The sequence below is a fragment of the Cryptomeria japonica genome, chromosome 6 (genome assembly GCF_030272615.1).
Source record: "Cryptomeria japonica chromosome 6, Sugi_1.0, whole genome shotgun sequence".
NCBI lineage: Eukaryota > Viridiplantae > Streptophyta > Pinopsida > Cupressales > Cupressaceae > Cryptomeria > Cryptomeria japonica.
Window position 1 is genome coordinate 215,215,907 of NC_081410.1, and position 17,019 is coordinate 215,232,925.

The following is a 17,019-nucleotide window of genomic DNA, read 5'->3' on the forward strand; positions in this document are numbered from 1 at the left end:
CTTAGCTATTTCCAAAACTTCCTTATTTGATTCTTTGGGATAGTGGTCATAGGTTTTATGAGTGTAGCTTAGTCTCTTGTTTTCTTCAATTTCTCCCTTGTCTTTTGGCTCCTGAATTTCTGCTCCTTGTAGGGTTTGATGATTACTTATTGGTTAAGCTTTTTCCAAAGTTTCATGAATTTCAGCTGTCAAACTCTTCATATTCTCTTCCTTAACCTTAAAGGACTTCAATATCAAACTCTTCATATTCTCTTCCTTAATCGCTGACTTGCCTTTCCTTAGCATTTGCACCTCTTTTCATGAATCGATGTCAAAGATAATCTTAATTATGTTAATCACTGCTTCAAGTCATTTGATAGTTGTTTCCCTTCTTCACTGCTAGATTTATTAATAATTACTGCATATAATCGCTGCTTCTTTATATTCTGCATGATGTATGAATGCTGCCAATATATCTTCAATATGTATTCCTTCACATATTCTTCTTTCATAAGCATTGTCTTCATGATCGATGCCCTTGTGACTGAAATGATGTATAAATTGCTTTAGTCATAATCATTGTTATGATATCCTTCAACTGTTGCCTTCTTACAAGTAATCGTTATCCTCCCAAGATCATAATTGTTGTAGTATTGATTGCTCTTTGAGTATCTTCCTTTATTGCTGAGAATGAGAATCAGCTTATTCACTGCTCCTTATTGACATCATTCATACAGATAATACAAGGAGCTTTCTTATACATTTGCTTGTTTGGTTTTACGGATTGGATGGGGACATCACAAAAAATACTAATGGTCCCACTGACTACTGTTACATATAAATATGTTTTCTCTGATATCTTCTTTTCACCTAAAATTGAAAGATCAACAAGTTTGAGCAGGTCTTTGGCAATGATTATATCACCACTTTCACAAGTTTCATGAGTGGTCATTTCCTTAGATTCGTTATCCATATTAAAATGCCTTTTGTCATGTTGCAGCTTAAGGCTGCTTCTTACACTAGCAGGAGGATACAGCTTCCGTAGTCCCTTGTGTAGACTTTATTTTCCTCTCCATTTCAAAGGTGCTTAATGAGCATATATCAAAAGTTGTCAATTGCAACAGTGCAATTAAAGTTCACGCTCCTAAACGATCCAGGTATCTCTTAATTTTCAGGTATTGTGAATGCCAGCTAGAAAATACTGAAGATACAGATAATGTATATGTGAAGGTACATCTGATTGTGCAAACTAATAATGAAAATATTTCTGCCTCCACTACCCATTAAAAAAATAAAATAGGAAAGTAAAAATCTCACAAATTTGCTGTGGGTTCGTTACCCTTACTGCAAATCACATTTCCATACCGAAACTGCATACCCATATCTGGAGTAAATCAGCCGAGCATCCAGGGCGTGAGACAAGTGAACCAGTAACTTATGTTTAATGCAAGCTTTTAAATTCTTGAGGGATGCCTATTTTTTGTTGCATTTTAGGTGTAGAATGTGAGCTGTCTGATACTCGAGGACAATTGAGTGCATGTATGGTTAGTAGAGATCTCTTTCTAGGAATAAATTAATTGTGATAAATCAATTAACATATTGTAATGATGTAAACTGATTTCAGTATAATGCACTTTTATTTATTTGGTGGTTTTTTTTTGTTTTTTTTTAAAATTATCCTTGTTTATGCATATGTAACCTACTTGACTTTTGTTTTGTCTCCAATATGGTTTCTGCATGCAGCCTCCAGAATATATGCCAGAGAACATGCCGAAGAGTTCAGCTTGGATGGGTGGTGCAATCTTGGCAAAAGTTGTATTTCCTCAGAACCAACATATTACAAAGGCAGAATATGATGAATCTGGGCCAAGCATTGTTCATAGAAAATGCTTTTAGAACTAAGATTTTATGGTATGCATGCCTTCGTTGATGGGCCACCACCAAATTGTCATGAAATGTAGAGAATCAATATTTTGAAGTTGAATATTTGACGTTGCTTGTGACAAATCTACTAATTTGTTTAATATTTCTCTAGAGCTGCTCATGGTAATATATGTTTTGACCAGTTCTATTTCTAGTTGCATGTCTATGTGAATCTTTCTTCTGGTTTGTTAGATAATTAGCATTAATGTTTTTCTACATCTTCAATATCTTTTTGTTAGCTAGAGATTATAATAAGAGACCATTTATCCAGTCTTATTCAAAGTAAGATTTAGCATTGCAGGACAGGTTTCCGTTCTTATGTACAAGGGAAACTATTGAAATTTCTGATGTATTAAGTTATTTAGATTTAATATGTTTTACTTGTTGGAATTATGGCTTCTGAAGTTTTTTTATTTGTTTCTTTTGTGCTTAGAAACAGTATGTATATATTGTGGTTACATAGGCATCTACTGCAACAATGTTGATCATTTATAAAAACGTGTCTCCTATATATGAGCTTGTGCAGTGAACCTGAAGCTAGCATGCTTCTGATCGAAGAAAATGGCAGCTTTGATTTAGTATATAGGTACTTTAAGTTTTCATTTACTATTTGGATGGTTTGTGATGAGCAAGTTCAATCTCTTTATAGTAATTTTACATATTACATTTATTCTTTCCTTTGTATGGTTTCTATTATATGATGGAACTGGGAACAATCTTTTAGGAAGCAAAATGAAATTGGTATCTAGGGGAGTAAGGGCTGCTAAGAAAAGGAAGCCTTGCACATACATTAAATCATTTTCATTAGTAGGTTAAGGTACTTAGCGCTGTTAAAATATATTTTCAGTAGGTAATTTTTCTTCTGAACTTGGTGTTTAGAGTGGATCAGTATTTCCGAGTCCAATCATCTCAGATAGGAGTAAAATGTTTAAAGGTATCTTCATCAGGTGCTTAGATTCCACATTTAATGTGTACAATCTACAAGGACATGCAATGGTAAACTTCTTTTTTCAATGCTTAAGAGTAGCTTGCTGGTACTTACTATATTGGGTTCATTTCCTATCTTATACAAATTCTGAACTATAAATAACATTCACTTGAAGGTCAAAAAGTCTCATTAGTGGCAAAGTCTACATGAAAGTTGTAGATTCTGAATATTGAGTGGCAATCTATGGGCAAAGCTTAAAGCAATTTTCTGAGTCCTTGCAATTTACCATCTTCTTCTTTGTAACTTGTATTGATTTTGTGCCCACGTGGAATGGCCCTTTGTAATTTGTAAGTAGAACTTAGTGTTATGCAACTTGCTTGATGTGATTTCGACACTTGTGAAGTAAGTAAAAATGTTACACTGGGTAGAGAGCTTGATAATAAGGAAATAGGCATATATTGCCAAATTAAAGATGCTTTTTGATTGATGCATGAGATCATTTTGAAAAAAGGGGGATTTGTTCAAGATATTGTGTTGATTTGGACTTTGAACTTACTCATGGTCTTGGAAACTGTCCTTAGTTTTTGGGTTTGGATGTTCCTACATATAAGAAGTATGTGTTGGTGGTTTGAATGCGACTTCAGTCTGTTGGGGTTATGTTGCCAAATTTTCACCATAAATTTTCTCATGTTGCTCATAGTCAGGACATTATGCTATGGCCATAGATCTGTGGCTAGTTCTGATCACACGATGATGGATTAGCTATTAGAGGTATGCTTGTGGGAGGATTGACTCCATGATGCTAGTGATTTGAGAACTTTTCTTTATAGTCATTATGAAAAAACATTGCAATTCTCATAATGTATTATAACTCCTTTTATTTAATAGTACTTTTGAGTGTGCTTTGGAGGCCAACCTTTTTTTGCAAGGGTTTCTTAGGATATATCAAGTTGTGCATTTTTCGATGCTATTTAGTTTTAGATCTAGACCTATTTGCGTTGCATATGTTTTTTATTACAAGAAAAATAGGTTTTGAAGGGATCCCGAAACCTTTTACAAAAGATCTTTAAAAGATAATAGCATTAATAAACAAGAAAAGACATTCTACAAAAAAACTAGCACAGTTTTGGGCCAAAACCAACATAAAACTAAGCCAATAACATCCAGCCATAACAGAAAAAAAAGACAAAAGACAAATTACTTAATGTTTTTAAGGGTATTAGCCAAATTTTCGCTAATCTCTTGCAAATATTTAATATTATCATTGAGCATAGAGATTTCCTTGGAAGAGGCTAAAACAGTTTTTTTCATACTCGCCCTAGTTCTTTTTGCCGCACCACCAGGAGCATTTTCCACTGTCCCTGCCTCAATAGCATCCTCATCAATTTCTAGGTCCACAACAGGTTTGGAAGTGCTAGAGCCATCAAAGAACTTGACAATTTCATCTATATTCTTAGTCACAGAGGTAAGGATATTCAGAATCATAACCAAATCGTTTTTCATGGTTGTTTCTCCTTCCTCCAGATTACTAATATGAGCTTCCAGCTTCTCCACTTTATCCTCCATACCCTTTTTCCACTGCTCTTGGTTACTTCCAACTTTTTTTCCCTTCTCTTCTTGCTACTTATCACTTTTTTCTAGATTCTTGATTCTTTCATATACCTATCTGTCAAAACCCATTCGAGTCTCAGACTGGTTTTTGAGTTTATCCAAAATAATCCCATCTTTAGCTTTATCCTGATCCCTGGTCGTTTTCTCCTTATCCTTCTCCTGCTCAGTTTCCATTTCCCTTTCCTCTTTATTAATCTAATTGTCCCGCTCTTCCATTGGCTGACTGTTAACATTACCTATAGTCACACTGTGGGTAGGGCTACTCTGATAAAAAACATCCTTAGCTCCTCCTTCCTCTTCCCCCACTTCCTCTTCTTTCCAGCTCTCGTCTTCGCCAAACTTATCGGTCTCCATCTTGCTTCCATCTTTTCCCATATCCTTATAATCAACCTCCGTATCTTTTTGTATACCCATGTCCTCAGAATCAACCTCTGTATCCTTTTGTATACCTATGTCCTCTTGAATTTTCTCCAGTGGCTTTTTTACCTTTTTTGCTCTATGTCAACTCATCTTTGCTAGGCCCACCTTCCTCAATCTTCCTCTTTCCTTTCCCTGGCGACACCGACAACCTCTTGTTTTCTTGGATAGCCAAAATCTTGCAATGCTCATAAATGAGCAAAATAAGGCCACAATGAAGCACAAGCGAATAAGAGTTCTTGCTATGCTTATTCAGAGACCGCGACAAAGACCTGAAAAGGTAATAGGGCAGATAAATCCTCTTCTCATGTCTAAAGTGATTTAAAAGCACAAAATGGTATGTGTGGACCTTGGTAAAACGACCATCCACAATAATATATTCCATAATTGCATTAAGCACACAACCCCAAATTTTCTTGATATTAGAAGCATCATAATACCCCCCCGTAGCTTTTCCTAATTTCGCTCTCTCCTTCTCTTTACGTGGAAAAAGCTTAATTGCATTATTAGGCACTTTCAGGTCTCTAAAGATGTTAAGACCAAAATGGGGCATACCTGTGACCATCGAAATGAGGTATGCATCTAGCTTAAACCTAGCTCCATGAATTTTGAAGGAGCCATTTATCCAATTTTTCAGTAGCTTTGGTGACCGCTAGGTTTACTCTGCCTTTATCATAGTCGACCAATTTTTCCATGAAGTGCGTCATGAATCCTTTCTCCAACTTTGCCCAAACCTTTGGCTTCTCTTGCCATCTGGAAATATTATCAGGTTCCTCTCTTCTTAGATCCCTCCCATTTTAGATTTCGTTTTACAATTTCTCTGCTTCTGCACTTTCAGAGCTTTCTTCCAAATGACACTCGGCTTTTTGAAAATGCACACCCACAAAGCGTGCGGAAAATTAATATACTTGTTTAGGACTCTGCCCTTCTAACATGCCATCATCACCTTTCTAAAAATTTGAAGATTAATCATTAATACTTCCATGATTAACGTGCGATCCATCTTTCCCCATGAATCTGTCTTTTCTTATGAGTTTTTTAATGTTAAAATCAATATTTCTTTCCCCATTCCATATACTTTGAGCTTTGGAAGTTACGCCAAGGTTCGCTAGACCATCCGCTACAACATTTTTTCCCTGAAAGCATGTTCAATAATAATTGATTTAAAGCTTGAAATAATTTCTCTAGCTTTAAAAGTAATATTTTTTATAGTCCACGAAGGCTCAATTTCTCCCTTAAAGCATTTAATAATGTTAAGTGTGTCTCCCTCCAACCATAGATTATCATGATTGAGATTATTAGCTATAATGAAAGTATTTAGAGTTGTCGGGCTTCAACATAATGACTAGTTTGGTTACCCAAAGGGCCAACAACAGCCACAAGGCAACTTCCAGCAAAATTCCTAACAATGCCCACATAACCATCTTTCTCAGGGTTTCCCTTAGAAGTTCCATCAAAGTTGGCCTTAGTCCATCCCTGTGAAGGAAAGCACCAGAAAAGACCAACCCTACCCTTATCCTTATTGTTTGCGTTGCATATGTTGTGGTATTGTAGGTTTTCTTTTATTTGATGATATAAGAATAACTCCTAGTTTTAGAATAATGGATTTGGTTGTAGGAGGGTATTTTTAATCTTGGTTTGAATAGAAGCTCTATGTAGGCGATCTTGCTTTTTAGTACGAGAGAATGCAAACACAAGACAAAGATAGAGATTGGAGAATCTATTTATATGTGTGCAAGTTGTGGACTTGGTCTTTTGGTGACCAAGAACCTCTTGTAATGATCATGTTCTTTTGTGTGAGGTTGTGGAGTTGGTATTGTGGCGACTTGGAACTCCTAGACAACCCCTGGACACATGGTATGGATTCATGTTTTTGGATCTACTTGTTGGAATTTTTTTAGTCTTCAAACTTGAATATGGAATTTTTTATTTCTAGCTCTTTAAGATGTGTCAATGGATTTATACTTTGCATGTTTGGGTTTTGAATTATTTTTACTTAAGAAATTTATGGGCTGTAGACCTATGGAAGATTGCTTTTAAGAGGGATTTTGGATGGAGATAGTTGTAGATATGTTGTACTTTCTTGTTGGGTTCTTGAATGAGTAAAAGTTGCAAGATGCAATTTTTTGGCATATTAGATTTGAGGGTATTTTTAGATCTAGTGCTCATGCCATGGGAATAATTTGCATGTTGCTCATGAGATGCCTCAAGCTATAATTGCTATGATATCTTGGAGGGCATGGAGCTTGGAATTCACTATTGCTAAACAAGGAGGCAAGAAGTGCCCTTGAGGATTCAAGCTATCACCCTCATGATGTTTTAGGTAAGGAGAAAATTTCGTCCAAAGCTTTTCGCAAGCCATTAAGCCTTGTGGGGTGGAGAGTCCATGTTGGTGCAAAAGTTTTGCTTCAAGTTGTGACTAGTGTGACCTTGGAGGTCAAGGATTTAAGTGATATGGAAATGTAGAGGAGCATTGTTATGGAAAGGCCTCATGGAATGTAATGCCCCCTTATGTGTTTAGGAAATTAGGGAACAACTGACTTGCAATCAATTGCAAAAGATTTCTTTCCAATCAAAATTTTGAAACGCTTAGATTGATAATACTTGCTACTACTCAATGCAAGAATGATAGATACTTTTTAAATGACTTTCCTTATGTTATACAATTGATAACATTTATAATATGATGTTATATGATATATGAAAACAATAGCATTGCTTTCTTTGATATAGTGATTTGGTGTATGCAAAGATGATCTTTGATCTAAACATCCAATCTGCATGATTCGACCAAGTGAAGGAAACTCCAGATAAGTCCAAATCAATGAGACCCTAGCCATTGATGAAATCAGCTAAGTCCTGTTTGTTATCATTTTGTATCCGGGATCCCCCAAATTTCTTAGATTCCATAAGAGGGGTATTAAAATCCCCCATAACCAACCAAGGAATGTTGTAATAACGGCTCTAAAAGGAAGAACACATTATCCAAAATTTCCTCCTACAGGCTTTATTATTGGGAGCATACACATTGGAAAGGACCCACGAGAACCCACCACTTGAATGTTTAAACCAAGTAGCCACATGGTTTCCATCATGACAGATATGAGTGCCTTGAATGAACTGAGTATACCAGAGAGTAACAACCCCCCATAGGCCCCATCAGAGTTGCTCCCTTGAGATTCGCAAAATTTAGAAAACTTAATTTTCTCCACTTTTTCTTTCGACATTTTAGTTTCTTGAATAAGTAAAATGTCTGGTCTATGATCCCTAGCAATATTACGGATTATGTCCTGTTTATGATTACTGTTAAGACCTCTAATATTCCAAGAAAAGATCTTCATTTCTTACCAGGAGAATTAAACAAAATTTCATGGATCGTTTTCTATGACCCATCCACTATGTTTTGCATGCACTCCTGCTCTCTTTGACACGTGTTAGATTTTCTCCTTGCGCTTCGAGGTGGCCCGCATTCCGCCTTCACTCTATTGTGAGTAGTGACTCCAGGTTTCTTTTGTGACTTCTTTTTCTTCGATACCACCTTAGTATAGTTTATTTCTTCGTCAAAATCAATTCCCTCCAAACTTGTTGAATCATCAGCCTTCAGGGACTGCAAGGTGTCTAGAATAACAACATTCTGTCCAAGTCAGGGAAGGCACATATAGAGTGTTGTGAAGAAGAGTCATCCTCCAGGATCTTCTTCAAATCACTGAACCCAAAAAACCGAACGATGAACCAAGAACTGGAGAATATTGACGGTCTTTGAAGGTACATTCTTCCATATCCTTGAATCTTCGATGGTTCGGGGGTGAAAGTTCTCCATCCTCTAGTTTATCTACCAATTACTTTTCCCCTTCATTTACAACCACCACATTCCCCTTAGGTATCTCTTCTTCATCCGGAACAGGGGCCTCCTCAGGAATAATCTCTTGATCCATACCCTTAACCTCAAGGTTTTGATCTTCATGGATTCTCTTTTTATTGCCTTCCTCCTGATCCGTTTCTTTCACTTCACTGTTCTGGCTTGATTGAACATTATTTTCCTTATTGATTTCTTGGCTCCCATCAGGCCCTTCCTGGTGTGCAATATCTTCCTTCTTGTTCTAAGCCTCTACATCCACAAGTTTGGGTTTCCAGACTATAGATCCTTTGTTGGAATCTTTCTTAGTATTCTGAGGGCATTTCTTTGCCCAATGGCCTGCCTTTTTGCACAAGAAATAGACGAAAGGTAACGATTCAAACTCAATAGTTTGAATTAGTGTTCCCAGCTTTGACACCAGTTCAACTGATGAAGGGAGGTCCTTAGTTCTGGACACCCCTACACAAATCCTGACATAGACCATTCTTTTCCTAGCAGCCATCATTGGATCAATGGATAGGAGTTACCCAAACACTCCAACAATGCCCTTTAAAATATCCTCATGGCAATATTCGAGAGGAGGCCCCGACAACTTTGACCCAAATAGGAATAGTTTCAAAAAAGGCATTAGATAAGTCCATATTCAAACTCCACTTCTTAAGGGTTAAGGAAGACCTCCCCATAATCCAAGGGCCACCACAAAGGATAGTCAGAATATCCTCAATGCAAGAGAACACAAAGGAGAAAAAACCCCGAGGGAGAGCCGACACCTCAACTTGCCCTTTGATCTTCCACCTCCTACTAACAAAAATCCTCACCAACTCAATGTTGGGTCTAGGCCCAGAGAAATGTCCAACAAGGGTGAGTGCCATAATAGCAATGTTGTGGTCAATCACCTGGTCAGGAATAGAAAGGGCAACCTTACCGCTCACCTTATCACAAGTGATAGAGATAGGGGGAAAGGAATATTTTCCAGTTGGTTTAACCCCGAATAAGGCTTCCCAACGATTATTCGTGGCACCAACTAAAAAGGCATGTTCCGTGGCCCCCTTGATAGGTTGAATTACCCAAGGATCCCGTGATGAAGACATATCACGAGGGACATCCTTTGGGGAAACCCCCATTGAGTGCTCGTCCCTTGGGTCCACCTGAAAACCTGCTTTTGGGTCCCCACCATCTTCAGTCTCTGCATCTCCCTGGTTGTCCTTAGTGCCAATAGATCTAGGGGATCTCAAACCCGTTCCCTGTGAAGCCAAAAGGGACCCGCCAAGATCCATAGATGCATCGCCTGAACCCTACCCTGAGCAACCTGAAACCCTACCATTTTTGTTATGAGACCTGCAAAGAGCTTGGTATGTTGTATTCTCTTAAAGCCTCCATTTCTTGATGGGTGGATAACATATCAACTTCTTGTCTTCACTACATCTTATCGGTTATCTTCTATTGTTCACTAGAATCCTTGATAGGAAAATTGTGAAATTTTATGAATAAGATGATTTTCCATAATGTCTCTCATGTTATAAATATACAACTACTTGAATTTTGTACAATTTGTTATTTCCTAATTACTATCTATTTGAAAGTGTTTTCAAGGTTGCCACCCTTGATCACAAAATTATTTATTGCTTCTTGATATTAGGTTAAAGATGGGGACATCATAATATTCCTTCTTGGAGATGCTTGCCCACAAGCATTCTTATATTGTCAAGTTGATACAAGGCTACCATGGTTTCATTTAGAGCATGGTGTTCTTCACTAATAGGGATGATCTTCTGACAATTACCAAGAAGAACATTCCAATGCTGAGCACACTCTTTAGAAGAATGTCTTTGGGTGATCTCAACCCCTTTACTATATCCATCGTAGTTTGTTTGAGTTTTAACAACCTTTGAACTCCAACTAATTCTTGGTTTTTGTAGATAAAATCTACGTCTTTTGGGAATTAATCTCAAGGAATTGATAGAAACATGTCAAAATTTGTCCAAAGGAGATTTGGAGCCATGCAAAGGTGATGGAGTGATCAAAGATGAGAAAAAAAAAATCTATTTTTTTGGTATTTTTCTATGTTTTAGTAATTTGCATTTTCGAAGGACTTCAAAGAAAATTTTGGGGTTGAGACTATCATTGGTCCCTTAATAGATGATGGTAGGGTGTTAAGGAATTGAAATTAGATCTTTTGAAGACCTTTCCAATAGTGTGAGTGGTCTCAAATTTTGAGCCCTAGAAAAGGAGTTATGACCTCGTGAGGTTGGGATCACCACAAGTCAAAGTGACACAGTTTCTAGTTAACCATCAATCCCTTATACTCAAAAAGACATGCAAGTGTGACACATGTCAACACCATGCGGTTTTCAAAAGAAAAAGGAAAAGAAGTCTCTAAAAGTTTCACTAGCATGTTGCGTGTTAACAAAGCGGAAGCCCAAGCATGTTTTGAGCTCAAAGATAGAATAAACATGCACCATTGGCTATTATCAAAGTGTAATCCATTGGGAGATGCTATGTGACAAAACAAAAGGTCACAAATGTAGACCAAAGTAAAAACCCACACCAAGGTGGTTGCAAGAGAAAGCAGTGGAATGAATAGCTACCAACATCGCCACACACAAAGGATCATAAATGATTGAGCTCACGACAGTTGCAACAACCCCCATGATGACGGTGGACATGTGGTAGGTATGTAGAAACCTATTAGGTTGCAATCACCATTTGAGATCAAAGAGTTTTTCTCTATATAATCCTATCAACGTATTGTAATAGAGGTTCACAATTTCTGCAAAAAGGACATTTAGAATATGAGTAGCATTGATATTATTCCGAGACCTTAGCATTGTATGTCCAAATAATTTTTAGAAATCAGATGAAGTGAATTGTGTTAAGTTTGCCTCTTCGTGTATCTTATCTCTAATTAATTTTTTGTTTTTAATGCTTTGTGTCATTTGTAGGATGAGCATAGTTACTAATGATTATGAATCTCGACTTTTCTAATTCCAAAATGTAAGTTTTATATATTTAGATGATGTTAAATACTCTCCTATTTCTTGCAATAATTTACGACTATGAATTAGATAATGCCATTTGATGGGCAAAATTTGTGGATGTTAATTGTTAAAGTGAGGTAACTAAGACATTCAAGCTTTGATGAACCTTAATGGGTGCTTCTTACGGAAAGATTTGAATGCCATTCTCTGTGCCTTTGAGCCTTATGCATTTCATTCTCTTCCCAATTATGGAGAGTTTGTTGCATTCCATGTCTATTTTAGTAAAGTTACATGTCTTTAGAGTTAATCTTAGGGAGGGTTTAAACTTTTGTAAGAGCATTGGCACATCACCTTTGATTTGATTTGCTTATGTTAGCTTTCTCTCCCTTTTCATCCCATACAAAATAGTTGAAGAGATAGCATCTAAAATCCTGAAGGTTGTTTAGTGAAGTGCAATTTGTCCCCCATTTGCTAAAATTCCTATAAGGCCATTTCTCTCAGGTGTAAACTTTAGAGATCAAGAAATCTTTTTTGGGCACGCTCGGTGGGACAAGGTTTTCATCGCTAGAGATTTGGTGTGTTCTTCAACATATTCAACATTAAAGAGGCATTCTGCAAGCACCTAGTGACTCTGCAAGTTCAAATTATTAGGGTGGCTCTATTGTTATGTACCCAACCCTTTGTTCAAGAAGAATCTTGGCTTTTATTTGAAGCATCATTTAAATTTATTTTATTTTTTTCCATTCTTCAACATGGAAAATTTTTATGAACAACACATGTTTCCCCCTTCTTTCCATGAAAATACAAGCAACAATATCAAGCTAGATATGCTTTTAATTTTGTTCCATACTACAAGTTATGAGCAATTTCCTAATGCTTTCCTCCCACCCACCCCTATGCAACTTTCTTGGCAGCCTGCACATGCTTACCAATAACCATAGGAGGCTTATTATATCTTCCATTGACATGCTTATCCTCCCACCCAATATCAAAATATAAGAAACTTGGAAAATGTTAGCACCAGAGAAATAATGATGAATTTTCAAGAACAATTGAAAGTTGTTGAGGAGGAGCAAGAATATTGTCTATAATAAGATCAACTTTCTTACCATGCTCAACTTTAGTAGTGGTAAGAAGAGGCTTAGAGGAAAGAACACGAGTAGTTCCTTGCATTGCAAGTAGCGACTATTTAAAAGCAACTCATGCAAGAGGAGAAATCAACCACCAGAGCTCCTAAATTTGAAATCCCAAGCATCAAACAGGGGATGCCTTCTAATGTACTTCTAATGAAAGTTCTCTTAGTCTCATTTCTTGAAAATCTTTCTTCCTTAGCTCTCTTATCCTGTTAGTATTTTACTCTTAAGATTTACCTATTGTTTGGAGGGCTAATTGGTCTCATGAACAAAGAAGAGAAGAGGTGTGGTCTATTGGTTGTGAGCTTCCATATGCTTGTAAAGATGAAGAGCTACCCCTACCACAAGAGAAAAATGAAGGTGGACAATTGCAGTTGCAAGGAATTAGACAAGTGAGATATAACAATGAAGGAGAGGATTTATTCCTCATTTGATGAGATTCCTTGCTTTGTTGACCATGAAGAGGAAAATTTTTCTGTCTACCATGACAAAAGTCTTGGAGCAACAAGCAAATGTTAAGGAGCTTGGTGGATCGTGTGAGCATGAGAAAAATCATGAAGACCGCTATGAGGTAAGGGTGATCTTATCATGGAGAGAAGCAATGAGATAGATGAATACAAATTTTGGGATGTGTTGAATATTTTTGCTTAGATCTTACCATTGAGCCATCATCTCCTTGACTAGAAGAGCACGAGCAACAACGACGACAAGAAGAGGTTGCCACACCACCAGTGAGTCGTAAGGGTCAGCCCCTATTGGTAAGAAATATAGTAAGGAAGAAGAGCATAACTACAAGTTCAAAGTTAATTGCTTGAACTTGGCACTTTCAAGAGGATGCCCCATTTGACACCTAGCCTAGCTTGTAAGCTATAAGTTGCCCTTGGTCATGTTTGTTTCTAAACATGAAGATGAGCACCAAGGAGAGCAAGTTTGACTTTCCCATTCTCTATAGGAAGATATCATTCAAAAATGGGTGAACTCTTTTGTTCCCAGTTTGTGTGAGGCATTCAGATAGTCTGTTTGATGCTTGTTATTATTTCCTTTCTACCTAATTTCCCAAGAACATGTGAAGCATCAAAAGTTGCTCGGAAAGAGATGTTACTTTAATAAGCTAGTTAATGACTTTGTTTAATTTCCTTACTGAGTTCGGAGATCATGTGAATAATAGCTAGATGGTTTTCCTTTCCAAAAAGTTTGGTTGCACATGCTACATTTTACTTAAGAGAATACATGTTTTAGTTTTCAGCTTTCCTCCAAGTGTAGTAGTGCACATGTTTTGTCGATCCTCTTAGCAACTCAGTGCCCAATGGACAACTAAGGCTATTGGTTTTCTAATGTTCATTTTTGTGCCCTTACGATTCATCATTAAGGACTGATTTGAGATATTTGGAATGAATCGAGAACTTTGATGCTTCTTTTTGGCACAGATAAAGCTTTCGATCTTCGATCTAGAAATTTTGGGTTCAAAAGGCGAAGGTCCCCTATGAGTTGCTAGACTTGTAGATAAAATCTACATCTTTTGCGGCTTTGTGTAAGACATTTATAGAAACATGTCTAAATTAATTTGAAGGATATTTGGAGCCGCAAGAGGTGATGGAGCAATCAAAGATGGGAAAAATCAAAAATCCATTTTTTCATTATTTTTCCATGTTTTAGTAATTTGCATTTTTTAGGGGACTTCAGAGCAGTTTTTGGGCTTGAGATTGTCACCAATTATTTAACTCGATAATTGAAGGCATGGTGTTAAGGGATTGAAATTATATTTTTTGAAGACCTTCCCACATTGTGAATGGTTTTGAAGTTCAAGCACTAGGTAGGGAGTTATGACCCCATCAAGTTGGGATCATCGCATGTCAAAGTGGTGTGGTTTCTAGTTAAATTGCAACACATTATTCTTAGACAGATGTGCAAGTGTCACATATTAGCACTGCACAATTTTCAAAAGCAAAAGGAAAAGAAGGCTCTAAAAGTTTTGCTGGCATGTCGCGTGTTAGTAGAGAGGAAGCCCTACCATGTTTTGAGATCAATGATAGAATAAAAGCGTTCCATTAAGTATTATCAAAGTTGAAAGGCACTGGGAGACGATTGTTATTATTTACTAAGTTGTCATTAGTTTTATGTCCTAAGTCATCCTATATACTCTAGTCGATTAACACTACCGAAATATTAAGTTGGTAAGCACTAAAGCAGTCGGTTACAGAAGAAAGGAGTCACAGAGTTAAGTATACACCGAGCTGTCTATCGAGTAATGTTCTATGTCTACCGAGCAACAAAGAAGGTATACCGAGTAATCTGAACCGAGTAGAAACGCGTTACTAGATTCAGTGAACCTAGACACATATGTGGAAACGTGTTACAAGAGTCGAGGAACAGGGAACCATTGTCACATAGGAAATTGCACTTCAAGATTTTGTATGATTTTGAGGAAGTTCATCCAATGAAATAATTTCTATGATTATTCATTCGATGAATCTTGTTTGTAAGATCGAAGCATGAACAGATCACCGTCCCAGAGATCTATTTATACAAAGTGATTTGAGAATCAAAGAGAGAGAGACATGTGTGATAGAAGAGTTATAAAGGAAAATCATAAGAGGACACATTGAGTTGTGAGTGCTACGACTGATAGAGATATTCAAAGGTCACTGAGAAAGTCTTTAGAGAACAGTTTAAGGGACGGAGTAAACAGAAGGGTTTACTGAGTTGATTTATCAATTACCGAGGTATGCTATGAGAAAGGTAATTTCATATTGAGCACATAGAATCTGCTATAACATTTCAGATGTAAAGTTGCAGATATTGTAAAGATTTTATTGAATCATTTGAGTTGTAATAGAAACCTTTAACAGGGTAAAAGACTCTAACAAAGTCTATAAATTGTAAAGCCTTTAATCAAGTGTAGCATTTTGTATAAGTGTTGTGAAATCCTTTAGCAAGGTAGATCTAAAGATCTTGATACTCCTGACAGGGTAAGCTATCAGAAATAGCTAAACATGTAGCTCTAACCGAGCAACCTTTATTATTGCAGTAGTGAAGTTGTGGGTGCCATCCCCACCACAGTTTTTCTCTCTAACAAAGAGTTTCTGCGTAACCAAAATATTTGTGTTATGGAGTGAAATGTGCATGAATGATATTTGTATAATTATGTGTTAGCTTTATATTATGAGATCGACAGTTTATAGTTTATGTTTATCAGTAAGATTGTTTTTGAAGTACTGATTCACCCCTCCCCTCTCAGCACATTAGCTTTCATTGTTGGACCTAACAATTGGTATCAGAGCTTTAATCTTGGAAAAGGGTTTAACAGCCTAAAGAGAAAGATCTTATCAATGGAAGGCTACAAACAATCTCGGAGAATTGTGAATCTTCAAGAAGAATTGGATCATGCTAATCAAGTGATTGCAAATATGTAGAGACAAATGCAAAAATCACTGAAAGTAAGAAGAAGGTTGTCTGATGATTTACAGGACTCACAAGAGTTGGTGGAACAAATTGAAACATCATCTGAGAATAGTATATCAGAAGAGACTGAAGAAATGATTGGAGAACTGAAAGAAAAGAACAAAGCACTGACTGAATAGCTGGAAGCAATGAAAAGAGAACATGAACATTTCAGCACACAGATGACTAGAAATCTTGATGCATTAAGAACAATTGAGGATAACATAAGAAACATGGAAAGGGAAAAACAACAGCTAGAAGCATCGGTGTCTGAAAAGAATTATGAAATCACAAGAATGACTAGAATTCAACAAAATATTTCTGATCAATTGGGTTATGCACATCGTGAAGCAAATCTAAACGAAAATGAGAATCAAACATTGAAACTTGAATTATCAAGATTGACCAATGAACTTGAAGCAGAGAAGAAATCAAAAGAAACATTGAAGAAAAGTTATGAAGCATCAAGGATGTTGGATGAGAAACTAAATATAAGAAGACCCAACAAAGATGCAGGACTCAGTTACAAAAGAAAAAACTCTACCGAGAAAGGGATCAACACCACCAAGAGAGGGGAATCATCAAAGCAAGCTGGAAATAAGGAGAACATCAAAGGAAAGAAGCCTATTTGCAAATACTGTGGAAAATGAGGACATACTGCCAACATGTGCCAAATCAGAAAAGGTAAGCAACCGAATGTCACTAGGTCTGATGGTTATTGTTACAATTGCAATATGTATGGTCACACATATA

General features: G+C 36.8%; 1 protein-coding gene across 3 annotated transcripts in view; it reads left to right on the plus strand.

Annotated features, from left to right (window-relative positions):
• The window catches only part of LOC131071421 (actin-related protein 7), a 173,125-nt gene extending 171,069 nt beyond the window's left edge, over nucleotides 1–2,056 (plus strand). For 2 of the 3 annotated variants that reach the window (XM_058007239.2, XM_058007240.2), the window contains one exon: nucleotides 1,723–2,056. In XM_058007239.2, the coding sequence (XP_057863222.2) occupies nucleotides 1,723–1,875 (153 nt within the window). In that variant the 3' untranslated portion in view covers nucleotides 1,876–2,056. The remainder of the gene's footprint in view (nucleotides 1–1,722) is intronic. The other variant, XR_009112513.2, reaches the window with a different exon arrangement.
• The last annotated feature ends 14,963 nt before the right edge of the window (nucleotides 2,057–17,019 follow it).